We start from the raw sequence: 19290 nt of genomic DNA on the forward strand, positions 1-19290 counted from the left end.
ATGAATAACTAATTCTTTCATTAGCTACTAGCTTTGCAGATTAATGATTTAGTCACTAGTTTACCAGTGAGTTAATGAATCTCAGCAGGAAAATAAGCGAGCAGGCAAGTTAAAACAGGAGGATGCACAACTAAAGCAAAAAGACTGCATTCAAAGGCAACATATATTTGCTTCTTTGATTATGCTGAATAAAGATAAAGGTCAGACTCTATTACAGAGGAACAGGTAGTTTAAAATTACTCCTGAACTGAAAGCGAAGTGGTCAACAAAGGCAAAGAGCTCTGAACTATGAATGACCTCAGTAACAATTGTGCTACCTACAAACAGGATAAGGAGGTAAGACTCCACCTGGTAATAAGTGGCTCAGAGAAGCAGGCAAATTCAAAAGCCACAGACAGCTAGCAAATTAATGATCCTAGGAACATAAAAAGAATTTTTTTAAAAAAGGAAATTGAAACGCAAATGAAGTGCTTAAAATCTATGCGTGCACTGCTAGGTCATGCAGGCTGGGGCCTGAAGCCTGACTCTATAATGAAAATCTGATGTTAAATCAATCACTTCCAACCCACAGAACTGTCGAAGGGTTATAGCAAAGGAGGCCATTCAGCTCATCGTATCTGTGCTGGCTCTTGACAAAAACAACACATCTAGTCCCATGTTCCTCTCACTTTTATTCCAATAATGTGACAAATCTTTTCTCTTTAGCCAATTAGCCAATTGCCTTTTGAAAATGAAAATCGAATCTGCCTCCACCACATGGGTTGCATGTTTTATCTTTACACGATAAAACCAGGACACCACTCTGAAAACATCACACCATGCATTTTTTCCTCTTCCACAGAATTAGGAATAATATTCCCACCAGAAATGGTGAAACATCTTGAAACACAGTGGAGTCAAAAATTAGTAATGCAAAATAGCTGTTATCAGATCAGTTGCCTGCTCAAGAGAAAACTGCATCCCAACGCTTAATTTTAAAGTACTTACGTTCACATTCATTTGCACTGTCTATCGTAGCTGGTTTCCAAGGCAGTTGATTGTATCCAGGGCAACAATGGTCACATGACACTCCACATGTGTTGTGTTGGCAATCACACTGAAGTCTGAGAAAATGAGGCAAATGATAGCGTTACTTACACACCAATAAACTACCGAGTTTCCCTAGTTCATTGCTGTGAGGTGCTGAATATTCATCACTGAGCAATATCATGAAATTAAGCTATTTGAAATAAGCAGAAATCTGTACTTATTTAACATTTTACCACGCGTCAGACATGACCCAAAGTGCCTCCATGTGGAGTGAATTCTGTTGTACAACGATTGTTATTAGATAAAAGGAAAAGCCACTATCGTTTTACCAGACCATAGGTCACTCTCCCACTACAGAGACACAACCGGTGGTGGATAAACTGAACAGTCACCATGCCTCAGGTGAGGGAAAGAGATTAAGAAGGAGATGGTAACCTCAGCTGGAACAGGAATTGAATCCATACTGTTGGCTTCACCGTGTCACAAGCCAGATGTCCAGTCAATTGAGCTAACCGACCCCGAGAGGCAACTCGTGGTGAGTTTAACCTGACTATGTTATAAAGGTCAATTCTCTACTTTTAATAGTGCTATACAAACTTTGGCATCCATTGTAATAGACAAAAAGGGTCTGATTTAACATCGCAAAAGAAAGGTATGTAACTTTACAGGTAATATGAATTTCTTCCTCTTTCATTGCAAATGGATCTGATAAATTTAGCCACCTTTTAGCTAGCTACTGCCTTAAACAGAATAATTTGCCATACAGTTCAGTTGAAACAAAAACATTCAGGATTTTCAAAGTTCAACAGGTCGCTGGTCAGAAATTTGTGGGCAAGGAGAAAGTTGCTTCACGTTAGAGTAGAACCTTGTGCTACCCTGAAGTTTACTTTTTGCACTGCGCTTTCTGTCAGGAATATGGTAGCAATCCATTCACAAATATTGCGGTTGTTCACATTTCTCACTGCACTACTTGTCAGGAGTCACTGGTTTTCCCTTATCAAGGATTTGAACAGTTGTCACTTATCTACTGACCAACCATTCCCCACGGTGAAGTATGTAGGATTGAGAGACAGACAGGGAATGATCTGGCTCTAAACAAACATTTGGAAAGGGCAAATTCTAGCTAATTCAACTCTCCTCTACAATATCTGAGCCCAGTAGAATTTTCACAATGCATTGATTTGATTTGATTTCATTTCATTTATTATCATCATGAACTGAGATTCAGTGAAAAGTATTGTTTTACATGCTATCTAGACCTTACATTATCTACTTACATAAGTATACCAGGGTAACAGAACAGAATGCGGATTATAGTGTTACAGCTACAGAGAAAGATCAACTCTAATAAAGAGAGGTCTGTTCATAAATTTGATAATAACAGGCATGCAGCTGTTCTTAAATCGGTGGGTACGCGCTTTCAAACTTTTGTACCTTCTCCCCAATGGAAGAGAGTAGAACCAGAGTCAGAGGGGTCTTTGATTATATGTTGGCTGTTTTCCCAAGGCAGCAGGAAGTATAAACCGAGTCAATGGAAGGAAAGCTGAAAAAACTGTGGATGCTGTAAGACAGAAGCAAAGGCAGAAGTTTCTGGAAGATCAGTGAGTCTGGCAGCATCCGCGAAGAAAAGATCAGGGTTAACGTTTCGGGTCCAGTTCTGAAGAAGGGTCACTGGACCCGAAATGCTAACTCTGATCTTTTCTTCACAGATGCTGCAAGACCTGCTGAGCTTTTTCAGCAACTTCTGTTTTTGTCAATGGAAGGACGGCTGATTTGCGTGATGGACTGGGCTGCATTTACAACTCTCCATAATTTCATGTGGTCTCGGGAGACTAATAGCCATACCAAGCGGTGATGCACCCAGATAGGATGCTTTCTATGGTACATCTATAAAAATTGGTAAACTGAGATTGTGGACATGCCAATTTCCTTAGCCTTCGGAGGAAGTCAAGGTGTTGGTGTGTTTTCTAAACTGTAGCGTTGACGTGGATGGAGCAGGTGAGATTGTTAGTGATATTTATCCCCAAGAACTTGAAGTTCTCTATCAGCCCCACCTCAGCACCACTGAAACAAACAGGGGCCTGTCCTCCAACCTGTTTCCTGAGGCCAATGACCAGCTTCTTTGTTTTGTTGACAGATTGTTGTCTTCACACAATACCGCAAATCTCTCTCTCTCTCCCCTGTATGCTCTGTCTCATCATGGTTTGAGATCTGATCCATTACAGTGGTGTTATCAACAAATTCATAAATGGATTTAGAGCAGAATTTGGCCGTACAGGTATGAATGGATAAGAAGTACAGTATGGGGTTGAGGACACAGCCTTGCGGGGCACTGGAGTTGACAATTATCGTGGAGGTGGTGTTTTTGCCCATCCTTACTGATTGTGGTCTGCGGGTCAAGAAGTTGAGGATCCACTTGAAGACAGGGGAGCAGAGTACTAGATCTCAGAGTTTGGTTGGAACTATGATGTTGAAGACAGAGATAAAGTCAATAAATAAGATTAGGGTGCCCTTATTAGCCAGATGTTCCAGGGTTAAGCGTAGGGCCAGGAAGATGGTGCATGACATGGATCTATTGTGGTGGTAGGTGAATTGGAGTGAATCAAGGCAATCTGGGAGGCTGGAGTTGATGTGTGCCATTACTAACCTCTCAACGTGCTTCAAAATGATGGATGTCAGAGCCAATGGGTGGTAGTCATTAAGGTGTGTTGCCTAAAGTTTCTTTGGTACTGGAGTCTCAGTGAATGGAACTGAATTGAACTGAATTATCAAATTGAATCAAACTGAATTAGCCGTCTTCTTGAAGCAGGTGGGAGCCGCATATCAGAGTGAGGAGAAGTTAAAGGTGTCTGCAAATTCTCCTGCGAGTTAGTCCATGCAGGATAAGAGTAAACAGCTGGGACTCCATCCGGGTCACTCGCTTTCCATAGGTTCATCCTCCAGGAGGCTGATTGGACGTTTGCAGTGACTGTGGGTACAGGTGCGCCCTAGGCTGTTGGGGCATGTGACATCATTTCACTGACGATCATAGAGTGAATTGAGCTCACTAGGGGAGGGATACATTGTTGCCAGTGGTGATACTACTCAACTTCACTTTGTAACCCATTATATTGTGTCAGTCTCGCCACAGTCACCACGTATTCATACGATTAATCATCGATCAGATAAGCTGGGGAAGCCAGGCCTACCACTAATCTGGGCTGCCTCCAATTAATTTGCAGACAACCCAATAAGCCAAATGGCCAAGATAATAAAATGCGAGGCTGGATGAACACAGCAGGCCAAGCAGCATCTCAGGAGCACAAAAGCTGACGTTTCGGGCCTAGACCCTTCATCAGAGAGGGGGATGGGGAGAGGGAACTGGAATAAATAGGGAGAGAGGGGGAGGAGGACCGAAGATGGAGAGTAAAGAAGATAGGTGGAGAGAGTGTAGGTGGGGAGGTAGGGAGGGGATAGGTCAGTCCAGGGAAGACGGACTCAGCCTGCTCCTGCCCCACCCAACTCATCTCCACCTATCTGGACTCCATTTTCTCCCCTTTGGTCCAAGAACTCCCCACCTACGTCCGGGACACCACCCACGCCCTCCACCTCCTCCAGGACTTCCAATTCCCTGGCCCCCAACACCTCATATTCACCATGGACGTCCAGTCCCTGTACACCTGCATTCCGCATGGAGATGGCCTCAAGACCCTCCGCTTCTTCCTATCCCGCAGGCCCGACCAGTCCCCCTCCACCAACACTCTCATCCGCCTAGCTGAACTCGTCCTCACACTCTACAACTTCTCTTTTGACTCCTCCCACTTCCTACAGACTAAGGGGGTGGCCATGGGCACCCGCATGGGCCCCAGCTATGCCTGCCTCTTTGTAGGTTACGTGGAACAGTCCCTCTTCCGCACCTACACAGGCCCCAAACCCCACCTCTTCCTCCGGTACATTGATGACTGTATCGGCGCCGCCTCTTGCTCCCCAGAGGAGCTCGAACAGTTCATCCACTTCACCAACACCTTCCACCCCAACCTTCAGTTCACCTGGGCCATCTCCAGCACATCCCTCACCTTCCTGGACCTCTCAGTCTCCATCTCAGGCAACCAGCTTGTAACTGATGTCCATTTCAAGCCCACCGACTCCCACAGCTACCTAGAATACACCTCCTCCCACCCACCCTCCTGCAAAAATTCCATCCCCTATTCCCAATTCCTCCGCCTCCGCCGCATCGGCTCCCACGATAAGACATTCCACTCCCACACATCCCAGATGTCCAAGTTCTTTAAGAACCGCAACTTTCCCCCCACAGTGATCGAGAATGCCCTTGACCGCGTCTCCCGTATTTCCCGCAACACATCCCTCACACCCCGCCCCCGCCACAACCGCCCCAAGAGGATCCCCCTCGTTCTCACACACCACCCTACCAACCTCCGGATACAACGCATTATCCTCCGACACTTCCGCCATTTACAATCCGACCCCACCACCCAAGACATTTTTCCATCCCCTCCCCTGTCAGCTTTCCGGAGAGACCACTCTCTCCGTGACTCCCTTGTTCGCTCCACACTGCCCTCCAACCCCACCACACCCGGCACATTCCCCTGCAACCGCAGGAAATGCTACACCTGTCCCCACACCTCCTCCCTCACATCCCAGGCTCCAAGATGACATTCCACATTAAGCAGAGGTTCACCTGCACATCTGCCAATGTGGTATACTGCATCCATTGTACCCGGTGCGGCTTCCTCTACATTGGGGAAACCAATCGGAGGCTTGGGGACCGCTTTGCAGAACACCTCCGCTCAGTTCGCAACAAACAACTGCACCTCCCAGTCGCAAACCATTTCCACTCCCCCTCCCATTTTCTAGATGTCATGTCCATCATGGGCCTCCTGCAGTGCCACAATGATGTCACCCGAAGGTTGCAGGAACAGCAACTCATATTCCGCCTGGGAACCCTGCAACCTAATGGTATCAATGTGGACTTCACCAGTTTCAAAATCTCCCCTTCCCCCACTGCAACACACAACTGCATCCCTAAACCAGCCCAGCTCTTCCCCCCCACCCACTGCATCCCAAAACCAGTCCAACCTGTCTCTGCCTCCCTAACCGGTTCTTCCTCTCACCCATCCCTTCCTCCCACCCCAAGCCGCACCCCCAGCTACCTACTAACCCCATCCCACCTCCTTGACCTGTCCGTCTTCCCTGGACTGACCTATCCCCTCCCTACCTCCCCACCTACACTCTCTCCACCTATCTTCTTTACTCTCCATCTTCGGTCCGCCTCCCCCTCTCTCCCTATTTATTCAGCTTTTGTGCTCCTGAGATGCTGCTTGGCCTGCTGTGTTCATCCAGCCTCACATTTTATTATCTTGGAATTCTCCAGCATCTGCAGTTCCCATTATCTCTGAAGCCAAATGGCCTAACTGGTAGGAAAACAGAGAGCAAAGAATTGTGGGTGCTGGAAATCTGAAGCAAAACGGGAACAGAAATTTCTGGAAAACTCAACAGATTTGGTAACATCTGAGAAGAGAAAGCAGAGTCAACGTTTCGGGTCCAGAGACCCTTCTTCAGAATGGACCTGAAATGTTGACTCTGCTTTCTTTCCACAGATGCTGCCAGACCTGCCGAGTTCTCCAGTAATTTCTGTTTCTGTTCCTAATCCATAGTGCGATCTTAACTGAACAAAATCAAGGTAAGCAAAAACTCTGTGCTGGTAAGGTGGGTGCCTTTAGCATATTAAAGTCCAACTTAAATTACTGTGCACCCTCTCTAAACCTTGATTTTTGACAAACTGTGTTAACTTTTTTTTAATTTAAACAAGACGAGGAATTGTGCACTTTGCCTAGCACAGACTGAGACTCCATTTCAGGTGATCGCTCTCAGTTCTGACGAAACAACCCAAAACATTAACTTAGTTTCTCTCCACTAGGGAGATTTTTTTCCCAGCTTTTTTTTTGCATTTCAGCTTTGCAGCATACACAGCATTTTATTTTCCCAGTGGCATGTTTCAGGCACTATTAAGAATGATGAGCTTTCATTCTGTGGTGAATACAGAAAATAGTTAAGCTCTTTACTCCATATCTTCACTGGGTGCCTCTAACAGTAGAGGTTATCCATGTTTAATGTTTGGAGATCTGTAAACGAGTGACCACAGTTAGATTGCAGAAACTGATCTCATTAGGAACAATGGAAAATTGAACAATGGAAAGATAATTAAATGCCTTTATCACAGGATGGAAAGAGTAAAGAAACTGTAAAGAGAATTCACAATGGTTATCAATACTGCATTAATTTTCTATAACTAATTGTTGCAGCATGTTTTGCAAGTAATTTATGATAAAGCTTTCACATTTTTGTGAACAAGACTGAAATCTGAATAGGAAACTGGAGAGCTCTATACTGAAACTCAGCCACTTCTCAACATCTCAGCGCACCCCAAGTCAACCATTTCTTTTAATGCTTTGAGAGTGCAATTATTAAGACACAAGGACAATTTTTATGAATTAAAAACACTCGTGGAATTGGACCTCTCTTAACTGCAGGTTAGAAAATCAGATCTGAAGCTGAGCCCACTGAACCTGGGTTATGCCTAATTCTTCACTGATAGACAGAAATCAATCTTCAGCCTGAGAGACTCATCTAAATCTAAGTCGAGCCAGGTTCTGCCCCAAGCAATCATGTCATACCTCAGCTCACTGATGGAGTAAAAACACAAATTCTGTCCAAAGAGGAGTATGACTCTCTGGTCCCATCCTACATCTGTATGCACAAAAATTGCCTGAACCCCTACGTTTTTACAGTTACGAAAGAGCAAAGACAACTTAACATGGCAGATCCGGCATTACATAAAAACAGTATTACGTAGGAGATGAGATCCATTTCATTCTCATTTATAACTTGAGGGGAAGCTGTGTGGGCTTTAAATTTATACTTAAACATCTGCTCATAGCCAAAGACCTTCTGTTCAGCTGTTTCTGCCTAAGCAAACTGAATGATTAGGGGATTTAATCTTTGTTTTTGCAACAAGAACAGGCATTACCACTGATGTTGGAAACATTGCACCTTAAACAGCAATGTTTTAGAGTGAGGGTGGAGGGTTTGTATAGACCAAGGAGATCAAAAGGTTCAACTTAACTAGCACCTTTATTGTACAAAGCTAGTTGTGCTTCACTTTATAGCCTGAAAGCATCCTATCCAGATGCATCACAGCTTGGCACGGCAACTTCTCTGGCCAAGACCATAAGAAATTAGACAGAGTTATGAACACAGCCCAGTCCATCAAACAAACCAGCCTTCCTTCCACTGACTGTCTATACTCCGGTTGCCTTGGGAAAGCAGCACATCAAAGACCCCTGCTACCCTGATTATACTATTTTCTGCCCTCTTTCATCGGGCACAAGATACAAAAGTTTGAAAACACGTACCCACAGATTTAAGAACAGCTTCGTGCCTGTTGTTATCAGACTTATGAAAGGACCTTCCATGTATTAGAGTTGATCTTTCTCTGCATCTTCCCTGTAGCTGTAACACTATATTCTGCATTCTGTTCTGTTGCCCTGGCGTACTTACGTTACATATGATTTGTCTGGTTAGCACGCAAAACTTTTCACTGTATCTCGGTACAGGTGACAAAAATAAATCAAACCAAAAAGTCCAAGTATGATCTGGTTCTTTACTGTTGTATCTATAACAGAAACAGCCACATTTTGAATAAATGGTCCAGTGAGCATTTACAGAAACCGTAAATGAATTTACAGCAGCATTGAACAACATGGTAGATCACACACTAAAGCAGCAGCATGTGATTTCACTTCAAATTTAAGCTCTATCTCCCTTGTAAACAATGTTTTGACTTCAAACTGCCATCATACATATTAGAAGAGAAGTACTCTTTTGGCATTTTCTACATTGCTTAATTTACAATGAGGATGAAGAAAGCAATTCTAAATTTTCTGAAGATTTATCATCCAGTTTCAATTTTTTGCCAAAAAGAATGAGTAATGCACAGACTCAGGTTCAGCAACTTCATTACACAGTCCCCATCGAGGGCGTGATCCACGCTGATCACATAGATGCCTCTGTCAGGAAGATATCACAAACTGTCCTCTCATACCAAAGATGACAACTTTAAATACACAACTTTAGTGTATGACTACACTGTCCATGTCAGTTCCGACATGGACACCGATATCAGCGATGTCACTTCTCTTTGCACTCCATCAATTATTTGCATTCTTAAACAGGTTACGGCTTTACAATCCCTGCCTATTGTCAGCAAATCATGTTAGCATTAAAGTTTCACCAAATTACTGAGTACCTGCTAGTACTAAAATTGGCAGCAAAAGGATTTCAGAATAACTGACATTAGAACAAATTTTAAACCATGCAAGCTTCTACTTTTGGCACTAGCTGTAGTGGTTTTAAGTTTAATTAGGTATATTCAATTGTAACATTTAAATGCTTGACATGACCTAGTGCAGGGTTGAGAGGCTCAATGGCCCATTTCACTTCTGTGTAAAATGGGACTGATGGTTAAAATGTTCAAACTGCAATTTGGGATTTTCTGTCTGGAGCATTTCACTGATGCAGAGGTTGTATTTTGCTAGACTGCGCAATGCTAAATCATGCAGTTGGTAGCTAGCTTTCCTGTGACCACAATAAATGGCATCAATACATATCACCAGAAGCAACCATATATTTACACAATGAGCTGCGTAGGGAAGAGAAAGTTCCTCTTCATCAAGCACGCCTTTATTTAGTTTCCATTACAAAGCTGTCAGTAAAACGAAGGCTGAACTCATAAATCAAGTTCCAGACTCATTAATAATGGCATTTATAACTTCAACTGAAGGGAGCCTGTGTTCTAGAGTCAATGCAGACTTTTGGCTAGTGGAAGTAGGTGGGTCCGTGCCTTACTATAAATATTTAAAAATGTTTTAATTTTCATTGGATTAATAATCAAAGAGGATAAACACGTAGTGAGACAACGGGCAGTTTGACTGTCCAGTGTATGGCTTCGGGCTCTGAAGGCAGTGTCTATTCAACACCTTGACTAGGTCCCATATAAAAGTCAATGTATACTCAACTGCGTCGATAAAAAAGTTACATGAATTGAAAACCCCCATGACATTAGGAAATACTGTAAGCTTTGTGATGGTGAATCAGCATCCTGTTCTCTAGCAATTATTACCACTGACATTGGCATTTCATGGTTCACCTTCTTAAATTTGTCGCACAAAGTCAAACTTACCCCCAGTCACTGAGCAGGGAGATTTGTTTTATCAGCGCAGCATCGATTCCCTGGATGATCCTGGATGCAATAACCACACTAAATTATCAGCCTGCCTTTCACGTGGAAGAAAGGCGGGTGTAAGATCTGATTGACTTTTTTTTACACTGTATCACGGCAACTTTTGAATCACTAATTGTGACTGCATTGGATCCTCTCCAGAACAATGAAAGTGTCTTTCTTCATAATTATATTGGGTCACACTTTTCCTGTCCAACACTTTATACTCTCAAGTTTATATAACTAAACCCATTCAAGTTTAAATGGCTCTGCCATGTGTAGGGAGGCAGGTTTGGAGGAATCTGGTCAATTTCTATTGTAGGATAGATTCCACAGAATAGCAAGACAGAAGGATCTAGGACCGAAGTGTCAGCTTTCCTGATCCTAAGTTGCTGCTTGTCCTGCTGTGTTCATCCAGCTCTACACCTTGTTACCTCTATACAATAGATTTACAATCATAAAGCAGTGTGATTGGCTGATCAGGCAAGCCAAACAAAAACTAAATGGTAACAACAACAGTAAGTGATGGAGAAACTCAGCAGGTCTTGCAGTGTGTGTCGAGACAGAAACAGAATTAACATTTCAAGTCTGAAATGGCTCTTCTTCAGAATCAGTTCAATTTTTATTTCTTGATTTCCAGTATCCGCAACATTTTTATTTGTTTTTATTTGAGCTTTAAACTCTTAACAGTAGCTACCTGCAGTCCTACTCTAGAGACTCCCAACAAAGACAGTTTTAATAAGTTCTGAATTTCATCAATTGACTTCAATTATAGCACTGCTAATGTTATAAAAGGAGAGGTCGACCCCACTCTGATAACTAAAACCAAAAAACCCAGAGAGGCTTGACTTGCCCTATAATCTGTTAAAGGAAGTGTGAAAAGTGATAATAACCTGCCTCTTACACTCAAACTGTTATAAAGGAGTGGTTAAATAAAATGAAGTTGTCTCACTGACTCTATAATCAACAAGTAGCCATTTATCTATCTAACTAACAGTGAACAAACTAATTGAATCATTAACAAATCAAACAATTCCCCCTTAAGTATTAACTATTCCCAAATAAAACAAAATTCTAATAGTTGCTGTTCCAATAAATACTCTCTTACTTATTTAAATGGAAATAATAATAAAAAATTAAAACTTAGTCTTTTGAAATTGCAGCCAGGATACAACTTCCAGAATGTTCTGTGCCTTCTCTGCTGATCTTCAGCCAGAAATGTCCTTCTCCATCAAATTCTTGCATCTGGAATATTAGCTAAGAGTGCCACTGTACGTTTTGTTAGATGATGGTTACTCTGACAGCTGACAGAATTCTGTAAGAGCCAGTGATTTTCCCTTCAGAACTGATGGTTGTTAACTCGATGAGGTGGCAGTTGCTCTCTCACTGATTTTCAAGTGCCCTCTTCTTTTATACCCTTGATGACATATCAATTGCTTACAACAGGATTGGTCCTATGTTGTCAAAAACATCAGATTTAAATTTAATTGGTTTTTCATCCCTAAGTGCCTGGTTTAATTTAATTGGCTGATATTCAAACTGGTTGCCTGGATTGCTAACCATACAGCCTTTGATACAAGTATTTAGATTTCAGCAGTGTTCTGTGCACGTGCAACCTTCAAACCACCCACAGACCTTTTTCATTGGGTCTCTAAGCATATAAAAAAAACACCTTCTTTCAAAGGGACCACACACCCTTTCTCTCCTATCATTTTACCAATATCAAAATTCTAATGTGCCGCATTCCAATCTGCAAAACTAAAAGTTGGGATTGTCACCGCAATGCAACATCACCCTTAATAACACCTTCAATCCAGTGTCAGAATCGCAATGTCAATATAACTCAGGAGGCAAATACAAGACTTCACTCACTTTTTTAATGGAACCACAGGACATTTCTCCAGCTTGTTCATGCTTGCTTCCTATAACTGCACATAGTGTGAACACTGAGATATTATCTAATCGAATTATTCAGAAAAGTCATTACACACCACTGGAGGAGGTGGGACTTGAACCCTGGCCTCATGGCTCAGAGGTAGGGATATTACCACTGCACCACAAGAGCCAGCAATGAGAGCATTGACAACTTATGCTTTATTGTTTGAGCAGCTGATGTCATTTCAGTTAAATTTCTTTTTACTCTAGTCACAAATAGCTTTCGACAAACCACAACAGAAGTAGTTTTATATGCTTAGTTATAACCATTGAAATTCAAAAACACTTTTGGAAACCACAGAAAGTTAGTCCCATTAAATATATATATATCATTTTGGTTTCAAGAAAATTGTGTATTCACCCAGGAGTTCTGCATAAACACTGAGTGTCATAATTTCAGTTCAAGAACATCAACCAGGGAGTTTGAGATGAAACTCCAGCCTTTATTACAAACGAACTTTTTACATGATTGGTCTACAAGGTGAGTCCGAATTCTCCTGCGAAGGGATGGGTCCTTTTCCCACATCATTTATGTGGGTTGACTCAACCCAATGGTTCAGACAGCATCTGGGGATTTAGCCACAGCCCCAGCTTTCCCAGCTTCTCAAAAAGGCAGTGCTGTTTGTTTTTCCCATCCTATTTCAAACTGGCACAAGAATGCAATAGCCGAATTCCCCATGATGATTCCCATACTAAATTTGTACAAGAAAATTCTTCCTCATTTAACTTCACTTTTTATACAGCCCACAGAACAAAAAGTTAATAATAATAGAAACTTGTTACAGTTCAACAGAGTTGTATCAGACATCCACTTCTTTATTTGCAAAAATATCAACCAGTTACAAAGAATTTTGAATGAAGCAACTTTTCTTCTTGATTTGTTTGGTCTTATGTTTTAAGTTATTTTCTGTTTTGTTTAAACACTGGATATAATAATATACGACCGACTGTACCATTGCAGCCACAAGAAAGAAGTCATTAGCTCAGGATGTTGATATATCAACTCCTACCTGGTTCAGTATTCTATCTAAAGGTGGTTAATTCTTCTCCCTCTTCATAAATAAGCAGCTGGCATAATGTAATGAAGGGAAACATTGAAACATTATGGATAAATCAGATATTGACAAACTAGGAAAATGTGCCAGATGGATAAATGTGACCTTGTCCATTTAAGCCAGCAAATTAAAAGAGAAAATCATTATTTAAATGGGAAGCAGATTCGAAGTGTGTCAACGCAAAGGGATCGAAGTCTTTGTGCACGAATCACAAAGTGAATATGCAGTTGCAACATAGACTGAGAAAGGGAAATGGAGTCCTGGCATTTATTGCAAAAGGTCTGGATTTAGTTGCCAAAAACTATTGAAGAAAGAGAAACTCAGGCTTTGTAACCCGATAAATAATTATGCTAGATTCCTTCATTCCTAAATAAAAACCAAAAGAACTGCAGATACTGGAAATCAAAAGACCTTGACCTTCCAGTTGCCTGCCACTTACACACACCACCTTGTTGCTTGGTCAATATCTCTGTCCTAGTAAAAAAAAAGGAACTTATAGATGCTGTAAATCAGAAATAAAAACAGGAATTGCTGGAAAAGCTCCGCAGGCATGGCTGCATCCACGGAGAGAAAGCTGAGTTAACCTTTCAGGTTGAGTCACTCTTCCTCAGACAGTTCTGAAGAAGGGTCACTTGACCCAAAACAAGTTCAACAGTATGAGGGCTTGAGTCACCTTCTCCTATGTCCAAACCCCAACCCCCACACACACCAGGCCTTGTTATCACATGGTCTGCTATTACACACAACCCATTGTTTGCCACTAATTGTCCCCATTAGGAGTCATTCATTCTCCTTGGCTTGACCGTTATTCACTCTTGTCTGTTCTTGTGTCTCTTTGGGCTCTATCTCCAGCTATCATTGACACCTACCTTATCTTCTGCATAAAAGCCAAGTTTTTCACAGCTTCCATCAGTTCTGAGAAAAGTTCACTGGACCTAAAATGTTAACTCTGATTTCTCTCCACAGGTTCTGCCAGACCTGCTGAGCCTTTCCAGCAATTTCTGTTTTTGTTCCTTCATTGCTAAATTCTCTATTGTCAATTAGAAAGTGAACCTTCACCTTCAATTAATCAAAGCTCAAAACACGGATATACCTACACATTGATCCATAAATGCTTCTGACTGGAGGTATTACCAACATTCCATCTTGCATTCTTCATTCCATGTGTAAAAGTTCTAACATTGGTGCCAAACAAGTCATTAGCAAATCTTTCCCTTTATGTTAACGAAAATAAAATGTTCTACTTCATCAGGATCCAACTCTCTCTTTCCACAAAAAAAAAGACTGAAATAAGTATCATGTTGAAATGAGCAAACAATTTCATTCCCAATGTTCTGGCAAGATTTTCTTGCCAAGTTTGATAATCAGATTTGGAGGCAAGTTAAACATTTAAACACATGGCCATTTCAAGTTCCTGGGCAATATAAAACTGTAAGGGAGTCTCTGTGAAACACACTTACTTATCTTCTTCTGGTAAATCATGATGCATTCCAGAATTCCACTCTTGATAAGCAAGGTCAGATCAGGAATGAGTGTTTATCTATTGAATGAACTAGTCACCTCAATAGCCTTTAAACAGAAGATAATTCCCAGGATGTAAATTATAGTGAAATCTAAGCGTCAACCATTGCCCCTTTAAATCAAGCTGAAATTCACGTTTAAATGAAGATCAGATGGGAGGGTATGTTTCAGTTATGTTTTACTGGCCTTTGAGTTTATACTGTTGCCATGATAATTTGACACACTTGACATCTGCGTGAAATCAAATGACAAAAAATTTCCATATGGATCCTCCTATTCACCTACTGTAACTTCAGTGAAATATCCATGGACTCCCCACTCAAACAACTCCTAAGTTGTGTTAGTGGCCTTAATTAGGCTTTTCACACACTGCTACAGTTACGACTGACAATTGAGTGAACCCCAATAGAAATTCAACTGAATTTTTTTCACTTACAAATTGATTTAGGAAATAATCTTCCTTGCAGAATTACAAAACAGAAAATACTTTCTAGATTCTGAACTGAGCTCAACTATGCATGGGGTTCAAATAAATGGAAAGGAGATGCAGGATGCCAAATTGCCTACATGGCCAATGCAATCTGATAGGATTGGGCTGCAAGTAGGACATCCTTTCAAAGTTTCTAAAAGCAAGTATTTCTCTACCTCCTAAAGTGAACGCTTTGGCTTATTTTTAGAAATGCTGCCCAGAACTCCTACAACTGCAGCCAGAGTGTTGTCAGAAGAAGATTAACACTTGCACAACAATACAAGACAATTGAGGACATCAGAGAGGTGCTACCTACATCTTGCCACACTCTGACATCCATATTAAGATAATTCATATCAGTTTAAGAGATGTTGTACAGATCAAGACTGCTACTGTTAAGAGGATTCTCTGAGTGGAGCACTAGTAGTATTACCTTCAAGATGTGAAAATCTGAACAATGGTTGGGTTAGAAGACTCTAACATCAAAGCATCAGTATGTTACATGGTACTTCATGAGAGACGTTACACAGGATCATCATTAGCCTGCACAGCAATATCTGGGCTATCTGCCACTTGTTATGGCAGTTAGCAAAATCCAAACCATGAGGTGGGCATGGGGGAAAAAGAAAGCCCAATTAAAATACTCATGAGAGATCACAACCATTTGACATTATTTCTGAGCACTGCATAACATCTGCTCGCCTTTCAACGTCAGGTTCAATGGTTCTGCTGAGATCCAAGAGTTCAAAAGCTGTTAAAGTGCATGAAACGTCAAAGGGTTTTCTTAGTCAAAAAGTCCTGCTCCCACTGAAGGCACAGAATTGATAAAATGGAGAGTTTGCAGTGCTGCTGTTAATAAATTGCTTTTGCTGTCTTTGCAGATTAATTTTACATCTTCTTGGTTCAATGTACTCCACTAGGTAGAAACAAAGAATTCTCAGTGATGACAAGAATTTTTCTGAATGATCCACTATTAACAGTAACAATGATTATGGGAAATATTTATTAACAAACAGGTTATCGGAGAACCACAACTTAACTTCCACTTACAGCACACACCATGCCATTTCCCCACTCTACGCCATGTTAAAACACCAGACTAGATCCACACCAAACAGCAGAAGCAAACACAATCCCACACTCAATGGATTAAAACAAAATTCTGCATTGTGTCGTATATTGTGACCGGAGATGAGTGACTACTATAGAGCTAACTGGAGGCAATTACCCTCATCTTAAATGCTGTGGGAAGCCAGCAGGTCAGAGCAAATTACCGAATGTGGTAGCATTTGCAACTAACTTCAGCCAAGTCTAAAAAGTAGATGATCCATCGCAGCCTGATCCCAAGGTCCCCAACTTATAGATATTAGTCCAGCAAATTGGATTCACTCCACAAAATATCAAGAAATGGTGGGAAATACTAGGCAGAGAAAAAGCTCTGGGCTCTGATCACATCAGGTTGTAGTAATCAGACATTGTCCACTTGAATACAAATGTTATCAGTTGCTCACAGGATTGTAACATGTATCTGGTGATGTGGTCCAGGGTAGGTACAAAATAAACATGGAATCAACACTGAAGGTGCAAAATAATTTACTAAAAGGATACCAGAACTGAATTTCTTTTAAACTATCGAGAAAAATTAAACAGACTGGAGCTATTTTCCTTAAAAGAATGAGGAAGACTGTGAAATGACTTTTAAAATCATAAAGCTGTTTGATGAGGTAGACAAAAAAAAGGGATGTTTCCATTTGTAGCCAAGATCAAAATAATGGACCATCGATACAAAGGTAGTCACTACTAAATTTACTCAAATTTGGAAGCAGCTTGATTATCCACAAACTGATGAAAATGTTGACATCACTACCACAAGCACTTCCAGTGAATGGGATGGACCCATTTAAGGGGAAAGCCAGAAAAACTGAGTGGAAAAGGAATAGAAAGATATGTTAAATCGGGTTTGATAAAGGTAGTTTGGTGGAGTAGCTTGAAGTGCTACTTTAATACCAGAATAAATCCTTTGGGTTGAATGGCCTATTTCGGCGTGAAAGAAATTCTTTGTACTTCTTGTGATGAGTGAAAATTCCAAATTATTTAGACTAATCCACTGGAACTAGAGAATGCACAGACCAGTAGTGGGGGAGAGTAGAATGCATGGATAGATTTCTATGATGTATGATGAACGTATGATGAACGGCTAAGGATCCTGGGATTGTACTCATTAGAGTTTAGAAGGTTAAGGGGAGATCTAATAGAAACTTACAAGATAATGTATGGCTTAGAAGGGGTGGACGCTAGGAAGTTGTTTCCGTTAGGCGGGGAGACTAGGACCCGTGGGCACAGCCTTAAAATTAAAGGGGATAAATTTAAAACTGAAACGAGACGACATTTCTTCAGCCAGAGTGGTGGGCTTGTGGAATTCATTGCCACGGAGTGCAGTGGAGGCCGGGACGTTGGATGCCTTCAAGGCAAGATCGACAAATTCTTGATCGCGCAAGGAATCAAGGGCTACGGGGAGAGTGCAGGGAAGTGGAGTTGAAATGCACATCAGCCATGATTTAAATAGCGGAGTGGACTTGATGGGCCGAATGTCCTTACTTCCACTCCTGTGTCTTATGGTCTTATGAACTTCTGTCAAAATACAAATGTGGTTAAGGAAATCTCAGCCTGTGGTACAAAAGGGAAATACATGTTACAGAAACGAATGACTGAAAAACGGACAAGAAATGGTTGTGACCGAGGAATTTCTCAAAGTCGGGTGATTCCCATGAGAAGCTCCTAGAGCGCTTTTTGTTCTAAATTATGTGTGAATAAATGGTCCTATAAATAGCTTCCACTATGCTAAAAATGTCTATCTATCTATGAGATTAGTCTTCTTTATGTTGGGGGACTCACTGATGTTACTGGTATCCAAAGTGCTCTGATATTTTAATGTCCAATAGGCTTTTGCTGCTCAAGATTGGTACCAAGATAGAAACATATACATGACTTTATACAAAAATACATGCCTTGTGACAATCTCCCAGAGATGAACTGTGACTGAGGGAGATGATGAAACATAAGCAATTCTGCACTGTGCTGGGGAAGCAGCTCTGTTAAAAGAGTTTCTGTTTCTTGTAGCAACCATTCACCACACAGCATACAGTTACAATTTACTGAAATATTTCAACTCTCATTCAACTGTGGCTCCTTATTGCATGCCTTTATGAAGCTAGGCACAAGGGTCTTTTTAAATGTTAAAGCTTATTCCTCATGCAAAATGTTCTACTTACTATTGACCCGACCACAGATTGTACCAGAATCTGGACGAGACAGCCACAGGGTTCTGATTGCCATCTCTTACTACATGACGAGCACTAGTTTACCCCCACGTGATGAGTGAAAAGTGTATTGAACAAGTCAGTCCTGGAATAGCCGCTTTGAAAACACAAGATAGCCAGAAAGCTGATTCAGAGCTAAATGTAAACAAGATGCTTCCTGCTAATGCTCAACAGATTTGTAACAAATAGAATGTAGGATTTTACACACAGTGAACATAAGGTTTCCATCTTCAAACGGTGAACTGTAAATGTGTTTATACACATCAGGTAATGCATGGGCAGCAAAGACATGGAGCCCCTATGGCACACACCCACCACCGTTTGTACAAACAGTAGTAGTTGAAAGCTTGTGAATCAAACTACAACAGGGAATCTTGGTCTGGTCTCTGTCTCTACCTTCTGCAGGCAAATGTTTGCTGAACCACCACCTCCAAAATTGGTCCTTTAAGGCAGAAGGAATGTAACGGAGAAGAGAGGCTCACAGGCCAGGAACTTCCTTTGCCCAGGATCACTGGAAGAATGCTGGCTGTTTGCTAGTTTTTGGTGAAAGTGGGACCTGGATTGTTAAAGATGCTGTAGGTGAGGTAATGCTCCAATATGGGGATATGAGAGTGTGGAAACATGGTGGGACGAGACAATTCTTTCCAAAAGCTTCAATGGTAGCTCTTTGCAGCAATAACTGTG

At 41.4% G+C, this 19290-nt stretch overlaps 1 protein-coding gene across 4 annotated transcripts in view; it reads right to left on the reverse strand.

The window, feature by feature from the left end:
- Nucleotides 1-19290, reverse strand: part of lama5 (laminin, alpha 5) — a 296732-nt gene that overhangs the window by 160625 nt on the left and 116817 nt on the right. For all 4 annotated transcript variants that reach the window (XM_059652756.1, XM_059652755.1, XM_059652754.1 and 1 more), the window contains one exon: nt 988-1103. In XM_059652756.1, coding sequence (XP_059508739.1) covers nt 988-1103 — 116 coding nt within the window. The remainder of the gene's footprint in view (nt 1-987; nt 1104-19290) is intronic.

The sequence above is a fragment of the Stegostoma tigrinum genome, chromosome 19 (assembly GCF_030684315.1).
Source record: "Stegostoma tigrinum isolate sSteTig4 chromosome 19, sSteTig4.hap1, whole genome shotgun sequence".
Taxonomy (NCBI): domain Eukaryota; kingdom Metazoa; phylum Chordata; class Chondrichthyes; order Orectolobiformes; family Stegostomatidae; genus Stegostoma; species Stegostoma tigrinum.